At 61.0% G+C, this 8,568-nt stretch overlaps 2 protein-coding genes across 2 annotated transcripts in view; one reads left to right on the top strand and one right to left on the bottom strand.

Annotated features, from left to right (window-relative positions):
* The window catches only part of LOC105522798 (chromosome unknown open reading frame, human C9orf142), a 3,319-nt gene extending 1,771 nt beyond the window's left edge, over nucleotides 1–1,548 (top strand). The window contains exons 3-9 of the mRNA XM_011957401.1: nucleotides 3–109; nucleotides 188–248; nucleotides 484–533; nucleotides 611–801; nucleotides 901–969; nucleotides 1,136–1,220; nucleotides 1,322–1,548. Of these exons, the coding sequence (XP_011812791.1) occupies nucleotides 3–109; nucleotides 188–248; nucleotides 484–533; nucleotides 611–801; nucleotides 901–969; nucleotides 1,136–1,220; nucleotides 1,322–1,361 (603 nt within the window). The 3' untranslated portion in view covers nucleotides 1,362–1,548. The remainder of the gene's footprint in view (nucleotides 1–2; nucleotides 110–187; nucleotides 249–483; nucleotides 534–610; nucleotides 802–900; nucleotides 970–1,135; nucleotides 1,221–1,321) is intronic.
* Nucleotides 1,549–2,192: 644 nt separating this feature from the next.
* Nucleotides 2,193–4,359, bottom strand: CLIC3 (chloride intracellular channel 3). Its single transcript, XM_011957267.1, has 6 exons — nucleotides 4,078–4,359; nucleotides 3,204–3,313; nucleotides 2,995–3,120; nucleotides 2,738–2,844; nucleotides 2,483–2,658; nucleotides 2,193–2,397 (listed from the first exon to the last, which is right to left on the bottom strand). The coding sequence occupies exons 1-6, from the start codon at nucleotides 4,108–4,110 to the stop codon at nucleotides 2,239–2,241; spliced, it is 711 nt and encodes a 236-aa protein (XP_011812657.1). The 5' UTR covers nucleotides 4,111–4,359; the 3' UTR covers nucleotides 2,193–2,238.
* Between the last annotated feature and the right edge of the window lie 4,209 nt (nucleotides 4,360–8,568).

Genomic DNA, 8,568 nt, shown 5'->3' with positions numbered 1-8,568 from the left:
TGTCGCCGCCACTCTGCACGCTGCCGCCGGGCCCCGAGCCGCCCCGCTTCGTGTGCTACTGCGAAGGGGAGGGAAGCGGGGAGGGGGAAGGCGGCGGCTTCAACCTCTAGTGAGTGGGGGGTCCGCGGGGAGATAGGGGTGCGGGGAGCTCCGCGGGCGGCCCCGCCTGACAGGCCCTCTCCCCCAGCGTGACCGACGCCGCGGAGCTTTGGAGCACCTGCTTCACGCCGGACAGCCTGGCGGCCCTCGTGGGTAACTGGGCAGGTCTGGGAGCCGCCACACCCCTCCCTGCAGTCCAGATCGTGTTTGGGGTGACCGACATCTGGGATTCCCCAGACGGCTCTGACACCCTCTGCCCGCCCTGTAGCTGTAGTCCTCACACTGGCTAGGGGTCCCAAGTGGCTCTGGGGTCGGGCAGGTTTCGGGTGCTCCCAGTGGGTCTCAGGTTCCAGGCAGCTGGTGACAAGCACCTGTGCTCTCTAGAAAGCCCGTTTTGGTCTGAGTGCGGCTGAGGACATCACCCCCCGGTTCAGGTGAGACCCAAGCAGGGAGGAAGGTGGGTGGGGAGGAGGAGGATCTGCCACAGCTCTCAGCACCTCTCCTCTTCCAGGGCAGCCTGTGAGCAGCAAGCTGTGGCTCTGACCCTGCAGGAGGACAGAGCATCCCTGACCCTTTCAGGGGGCCCCTCGGCACTGGCCTTTGACCTCTCCAAGGTACCAGGCCCAGAGGCAGCCTCCAGACTGCAGGCGCTGACACTGGGCCTGGCAAAGCGCGTGTGGAGCCTGGAGCGGCGACTGGCAGGTAGGATTGGGGGTGGGCACCTCATACCTTCACTGGGGTCCCCTGCTCTTGCCCCCACTCCTGGCACTGAGTGGGGTTCCCATGGGCTTTCCTCCCCAGCTGCAGAAGAGACAGCTGCCAGCCCCAGGAAGAGTCCCCGGCCTGCAGGGCCTCAGCGCTTCTTACCAGGTAAGGCATGTACGCCTGTGACTCAAGTAGGGCTATGCGCTTTAATCTGGAACTCAGTTTCCCCTGAACAAGTCTCATGCTCCAGAGAGAATGCCTGTCTATTCGGAGAAGGTTGTGGCTGGGATGCTGCCAGGTTCAGGAGCCTCCCCATCCTGTTTTCCCCCAGACCCAGATCCCCAGAGAGGTGGCCCTGGACCTGGGGTCAGGAGGCGGTGTCCGGGAGAGTCGCTCATCAACCCTGGGTTTAAGAGGTACCCGCCCACTGGCCCCTTCCTGCACCCAGGGTCCAACCCTGGACCCCACCCCTTTCTCCACACCATAGTGCCATAGTGACACCCTTCTTCCTTCTCAGTAAGAAACCAGCTGGTGGCGTGGACTTTGATGAGACCTGAAGGTGCAGCACAAGTGTGGCCCCACGAGGAGTCTGCCTGTAAGGGGACAGGCAGTCTTCGAGGCCCTCATCAGAGACCCCCCCCCAACCACCACCTCCACCTGCCTGTCCTGGGCCAGGACTAAGGTGGCTCCTCAAGTTCCTTCCCTGTCAAATAAACCGCTCCCTTTGTTGGAGGCTCTGGTGGGGCTCTGACTCCTGGCACTAGCCTGGGAAGGGATCAGGGAATGCCCCTGGGCCTGCACTCTAGGTGTGGGGCCACAGGATGTGAACAGATGCTGCAGCATCTCAGTTCCCTGGAGACTTCCTTGCCGGGCTGGAGGGAGGTGAGCACACTCAGACCGTCCAGCTATTCCAGCCCTGCCAGCCCAGGAGCTGAGAGGGGCCCAGCCAGGCAGGGCCAGGGCTCCCCAAGGCTTAGAACTTTGTTCCCACCCTCCCAGGCCGCACCCAGGCAGGGCACGGAGCCCCGTAGGAGGATGCACACAGGAGAAGGCCTGTGCAGACCCTGAGATGCTGTGGAAGTGCCCTGCGGGGAGGGGAGTGCCTGTCCCCGGACAGGATTGAGGAATGTACCAGCCCCCATCCACCCCGGGCACCCCGCCCCATCCCGGCCTGACTGGTTTGGGAGCCCAGTCCGGTCCTGGAGATCCCTGAGGCCACCGGTTGCAGGAGACCTGGAGTCTGCGCGTTCTTAACGTGGAGGATGGGACCCGCCCGACCCCCGGCTCTCCTGCCCCTGTGGTTCTGGGCTATCAGGCTGAGCGTCCCACCCTGGGGTTTGGGGATGGAAAGTGATCACGAGACCCCTCAGATGTCAGGATACCCTCACTCCTGACAAAGAGGCCTTTATTGGGCGACAGACGCGGGATGGGGCGCTAGCGGGGGTGCACGGCGGGCCGGTAGGCCGCCAGGATCTCGGCGCTGTGCGGACATGTGTATTTGAACTCCTTCTCCTGCAGCGCGCTGTCCAGGTAGCGGCGGACGCCACGCAGCTCCGCAGGGATGGGCGCCTGGCGGAAGTGCGCGCACACCGTCTGCGGGCAGGATCGCGGGGCGCGGTCAGGACCTGCCGTTCCCCAGCGCACCGGGCTTGCCCGCCCACCCTCCCTCCGCGCTCACGTCGACGATGTGCAGCTTGGGCAGCAGGCTGCAGTCGGCCAGCGTGAGCCGGTCGCCGTCCAGGAAGCGGCGGCGGGACTCGCGCAGTTGTGGCTCCAGCGCCAGCTCGTGCTCTAGGGGCGCGCGCAGGTAGCTGTCCAGCCTGGCGAGGGCGCGCAGCAGCTGCTGGTACAGGGCTAGGGGCGGGCGGCGAGGTGAGGACCCGGCCCAGGACGCCCTCCCACTTGGGCATCCAACCCCCTGTCCCCGCTTCACCTTCGTCCTGCGCGGGCACCGGGTTCTTGATGAACGCGGAGAACTTGTGGAAAACGTCGTTGCCAGCGGTGTTGGACTCCCTGTAACGAGGGGCCAGGCTGGGGAAGCTGCGGGATGAGGGGGTGAGAGACTCCATCAGACTGGGGGGCAGCCCCGTCTCGGCCCCACAGTACCCCACAGCGCCTTCCTGGGCTCTGTCCTGCGCGCGTCCTCTCTGGGCGCCCCCTCTTCCCCTCCCACCCTGCTCAGGCTCTCACTCGGGCGGCCCCAGCGTCTCCTCCAGAAAGTCCTCGATCTGCAGCGTGTCTGTCTTGGCGTCGCTGTCATAGAGCAGGATGGGCAGCTGCGAGCCGGGGGCGAAGTCCTTCAGCACGTCTGGGGACCTGTGGGCAGCAGCAGGGTGGGAGGAGGCCGGCCCACCAGTGTGAGGTGAGGCCAGGCAGGGGTCCCCAGGGTGGTGCCTCACCTGCGCGTGTCCACCGTGGTAAGGGTGAAGGGTACGCCCTTGAGGAGCAGGACCATGAAGAGCCGCTGGCAGGAGGGGCAGTGACCCACACTCTCCCCATCCTCACTCGCCTGGGTGGGTGGAGCGGCGGGCGGGAGGAGGGGGAGGTCAGGGCTGGGAGCAGACCCAGGTATCCTGCCACCAGGCTGGGCGGGACCCGCCTCCCACTGCCAGCGGGACTGGAGGGACGCCAGAGCTCCAGCTCGGTCAGCGCGACTTCCAAGTGCCCAGTAAGGGCCCTTGACTTGGTCCCCAGGACATGGGGAGGGAGGCAGAGGTGCTGGGAGCCTTGAGGCCTGGAGCAGGCTTGGCCGCTGGAATCTTATCAGAGCCTGGACAGGCCGGGCCCCTGGGCTCAGTCCCCAAAAGCTGGTTGCAGGGGTGGGGTGGGCCCCACAAGCTGTTTTCTGAGTGATTCACACATGAGACTGGGTGCTGTGGCCAGCAGCACACCAGCCCCCACACGCCAGTCCCCGACCTGAGAGCTGATGGGGCTGCCTGGCCCAGCACCCCCAATCCTGGAACACTGACCTTAAGCTCCACCACTGGCAGCTTGGTTGGTACCTCCCCACCAAGGGGTTCTCCTCCAGAAGACTAGGCTGGGCCCAGGAGCCAAGGCTGGGAGCAGGACCAGGGCCACTGGACCCCTCTCTGGGTGACTTTCTGGGTCCCACTTTACTCAGCCTCTGTAGGGCTGCCCGAGTCCCCTTAGCCACCCACAGGGAGGAGCTCAGACATTATTGGGGAGGCCCACCCCACAGCCTGCCACAGAAAGCAAAGCCCAGAAGAGCACCCGCTCCCAGACACCCTCCCTGCAGCTCAGTCTGCCCTGCACCTTGACAAACAGCTGGAGCTTGGTCTCCGCCATGGTGGGAGCTGCGCGGTCAGGCCCGGGTGGGGACCTGGGTCGCTCTTTAAGTCTCCCTGTGCGCCCCGCCCTCCCTGGCCAAGGGGCCCGCCCCGTGGAGCCACCTAGGCGGGCAGATGAAGCTGCCCAGCGCGCAGAGCCAGCTGCCTGAGCAACAGCAGCCTGGCCCCGGGGTATCTGAGCCTGAGGGTGTGACCTCAGGGTGGGGGAATGGTGTGGGGGGCTGCCTTGGACTTGAGTCTGGTGCACACAGATCCACCCACCCGGTGCTGAGTGTGCTGGCAGCCAGCGTGGTGGGTGGAGACCAGGGGGCGGGGCACAGGGAGAGCCTACAGGCCAGAAGGGTGCAGGGAGTGTCACCTGGGGAGGGGGTGGCTCTGGGTCCGGACCACCTCCACTGTGAACCCAGCTCAGAACCTGCCCTATGGCTCTCCCTTCGGCAAATACCGCTTATCAGGGCTCCCAGCCCAGAAAACCAGTGGGTGTGGGTGAGCAGGAGAAATGGGCTGCCCAGCCTAGCTTCAGTTCCCCATCTGCAGCACCAGAGCATTGGGAGGGTGGTAAGCCCACCTAGGGGAGCCGCCCCTTCCCAGCTACCAAGCAGTCAGGCAGGGCCCTCCCCGTTCAGGGCAGGGCTCAAATTCCAGACCTGCCCGCAACAGGGCGGGGAGGCCAGCCTGGCTTTGGTGTTTGGCCAGCAGTGCAGGTCTCCACCCCACCTCCCATCCCTCCCACTGGCGCTCAGCGCAGATTTCTTACCACCACCCCTTAACCTTTAAAAAGAAGCAGCAGGAGGAGGGTAGAAGCCACAGCCTGCGTGGCTGAGAGAAAGCGGCCAGGGGAAGGTGCTGGTCCACAGGTGTGAGCCTGCTCTGAGCTTCCTGGCGTGATTGGAACCCACAGTTCAGTCTGGCCCTTTGGCGTCACCAACTGCGCCTGCATCCCACCTGGGCCCTGATGCTTTGGGGGGCAGCCCCAGGGAGGTACACCAAGGGGAGACTCCACCCAGACACCCGGGGTGCCCACAGGATTGGCCTGGCCACACCTCCCCCAGGCGGTGTGGTGCCTCACGAGCCTGGACAGGGCAGCTGAGGTGGCACTGCTCACCTGCTCACCTGCTCACCTTCTCCCCAGGGCCTTGGTATAGTCCCCACGCCCGTCCCTGGCGGACCAGACTCCAGTGCTGCCCCAGCCAGCCCAGCCTGACACTTCTCTGGATACCATGCCAGTCAGGGCTCCTGGACACACGGAGCCTTGGAAATACCACGTGGCTCCCCTATCCTTTGGTGTCCTGAGCCTCAATTTCCCTCCACCCTGCCTCCACCTCGATTCCAAGACCTAGTATTTTGGCTTTCTCGACACTGTGGTTATAGCTCCGTTCGCTGGTTTCCCACATCCCTGGCAGGCAAATGGCCGACCACAGAGGAGCCCCAGGCCCCCAGCCCAGCTCTGCTGCCCGGGCGTCCCGTGTCTTTAACACTGACAGACGCATCCTCACAAACCCACAGGAAAAACGACGGCGGGGACAGAGGCTGTGAACCAGAGGCTCGGAAGGAAAAAGAAAATGCCAAGATACAGGAAGACCGTTCACCTCGCACCTGTCTCAAGAAACAAACCAAACAAGACTCGGTTCATCGCCGCGGCGGCCCCACTGCATTCTGTGGGCGTAGGCTGTGGACTGTGGAGCGGCAGTGGCCATCCAACACTCCCTTGTGCCCTCGCCCACCTGGGAATCAGCCCAGTGGCTTCCTTATTTTTTGGTTTAATCAATTATTTACTAGAAACAGGGTCCTGCCATGTTGCCCAGGCTGGTCTCTACCTCTTGGGCTCAAGAGACCCGCCTGCCTTGGCCTTCCACAGTGCTGAAGCTACAGGCACGAACCACCACGCCCGGCTGGTTTCTCTGTGAAGGACAAGTGAGAGCTGGCTGCCTCACTGTGTGGCATGGCTCCGTGGCACGGCCACTGCCGTCTATGGGAGACTGCAGTTGTGTCCAGGGAGAAGGCTGGAAAAGGTGACTCCATGCGTGCCCACTGCAGGGAGGGCCTGAGATTAGGTAAATGGCCTGGCTTGTGTCCCCTTACATTTAAATTCTTAGGCTGGAGTCCCAACCCCTAGTGCCTCAGAATGTGACTTTATGTGGGCCGGGCATGGTGACTTATGCCTATAATCCCAGCACTTTGGCAGGCCGAGGGGGGTGGGGGGTGGATCACCTGAGGTCAGGAGTTCGAGACCAGCCTGACCAACATGGTGAAACCCGTCTCTACTAAAAGTACAAATATTAGCCCAGCATAGTGGCAGGCACCTATAATCCCAGCTACTTGGGAGGCTGAGACAGGAGAATTGTTTGAACCTGGGAGACAGAGTTGCAGTGAGCAGAGATAGTGCCACTGCACTCCAGCCTGGGCACCAGAGCAAGACACCGTCTTGGAAAAAAAATAAATAAAGAATGTGATCTTATGTGGAAACAGGGTCATTTTAAAATTGTTTTGAGACAGAGTCTCACTTTGTTGCCCAAGCTGGAGTGCAGTGGTGCAATCTCGGCTCACTGCAACTTCTGCCTCCTGGGTTCAAGCAATTCTCCTTCTTCAGAATCTGGAGTAGCTGGGATGACAGGTGCACGTCACCATGCCCAACTTTTTTTTTTCTTATATTTTTAGTAGAGACAGGGTTTCGCCACGTTGGTCAGGCTGGTCTTGAACTCCTGACCTCAGGAGATCTGCCTGCCTCGGCCTCCCAAAATGCTGGGATTACAGGTGTGAGCCACCGCACCCGGCTGAAATAGGGTCTTTGTAGAAGTTACCAAGTTAAAATGTGGTGAGTAGGATGTGCCCTAATCCAATATGACTGATGTCAGCATAGAAAGGTGAGTTTGGACACAGACACACAGGGAGGGCCACGTGAAGGTGCAGGTGGAAATCAGGGTGGCACATCTGCAAGCCCGAGAGCCACGCGGATGCTCCCCAAGATCCCCGGGAGGAAGCAGCCCTGCCGAGCCTCGGTCTCCATGTCTGGCCTCCAGACTGCTAGGCAGTGAGCTTCTGTTGCTTTTGTTGTTGTTTTAAGAGGGAGTCTCACTGTCACCCAGGCTGGAGTGCAGTGGCGCAATCTCGGCTCACTGCAACCTGCGCCGCCCTGACTCAATTGACTCTCCTGCCCCAGCCTCCTGAGTAGCTGGGATTACAGGCGCCCACCACCACGCCCGGCTAATTTTTGTATTTTTAGTAGAGACGGGGTTTCACCACGTTGGCCGGGCTGGTCTCAAACTCCTGACCTCAAGTGATCCGCCCGCCTCGGCCTCCCAAAGTCAGTTTCTGATGTTATAAACCCCTCACTTTGTGTTCCTTTGCATGGCAGCACTAGCAAGCTAATAAATAAAGTGGGGAAAAGCCAGGAAATTGAAGAAAATCAGCATTAGGATCTGCCATTCTGAGTCTGTGCTTGTACAGAGCTGAAAAAAGACACAAGGAGCCCTCTATGGGATGACCCCTGACAGGCAGAAACAGACGTTCCATTTTGCTTCCTGTCCGTCCACACTGTTTGCATTTTCTACCACATTTTTGTAATACCACATTTTCTACCACAATTTCGTAATGTTTTGAAGTAAGAACAGCATCACAGCCACTAACCTTAATTAGACCCTGGTCCCCCATGCCATGGGGTTATCCCTAAACCTCCCGTCCCCTGCAGCCCCTGCCCCTGGTTCATAGAGCCACCGTTAGAGGGGCCCAAGCTGAGGTCCCGGGGCTACTGCTCTGGGACTGACTGGTGGGTTAGAACTCTGTCCTTCCCCAACACCCCTCCCTGTAGGCCCCTTCCAAGGGGCTTTGTTGTTGTTGTTGTTGTTTGAAACAGGGTTTCACTCTGTCATCCAGGCTGGAGTGCAATGGCACAGTCACAGCTCACTGCAGCCTCCACCTCCTGGGCTCCAGTGATCCTCCTCGGCCTGCACATGGCCACACCCCAGTGACGTTTGAGCAGCTCTGTTCTGAAGGGAGACACACACCTGTTCAGGGAGCCAGGGGGCTGGGGGCGTTGGGTATTGGTGGAAACTTATGCAGAGATTTCTCTGTTCTGTGCATGGAGAGGGCCTCAGGAGCAGTGTGCAGACCAGAACTCAGATTCTAGTTCCAAAGCCCATCTTCCCTAAAAGGAACCAGGGTTCTGCTATAGACTGAATGTGTCCTCCCCAAAATCTGTTTGTTGAAACCCTGGCCCCTAGGCCAGGCACGGTGGCTCATGCCTGTCATCTCAGCACTTTGGGAGGCCGAGGCGGTGGATCACCTGAGGTTGGGAGTTCCAGATCAGCCCGACCAACATGGAGAAACCCTGTCTCTACTAAAAATACAAAATTAGCCGGGCCTGGCGGTGCACGCCTGTAATCCCAGCTACTTGGGAGGCTAAGGCAGGACAATCGCTTGAATCTGGGAGGCAGAGGTTGCAGTGAGCTGAGATCAC

Source organism: Colobus angolensis, unplaced genomic scaffold (genome assembly GCF_000951035.1).
Source record: "Colobus angolensis palliatus isolate OR3802 unplaced genomic scaffold, Cang.pa_1.0 Scaffold44, whole genome shotgun sequence".
In the NCBI taxonomy this organism is placed as follows: Eukaryota; Metazoa; Chordata; class Mammalia; order Primates; family Cercopithecidae; genus Colobus; species Colobus angolensis.
This window is presented reverse-complemented; position numbering and strand designations above follow the sequence as displayed.

What these genes read in the sequence shown, in the direction of transcription:
- CLIC3 (XM_011957267.1), bottom strand. Translation starts at nt 4,110, where the DNA reads ATGGCGGAGACCAAGCTCCAGCTGTTTGTCAAG. An exon ending in ACCACGGTGGACACGCGCAG is followed by an intron (nt 3,121 to 3,203) that starts GTGAGGCACCAC and finishes TGCTGCCCACAG; the next exon opens with GTCCCCAGACGTGCTGAAGG. An exon ending in GGTGCCCGCGCAGGACGAAG is followed by an intron (nt 2,659 to 2,737) that starts GTGAAGCGGGGA and finishes GCCCGCCCCTAG; the next exon opens with CCCTGTACCAGCAGCTGCTG.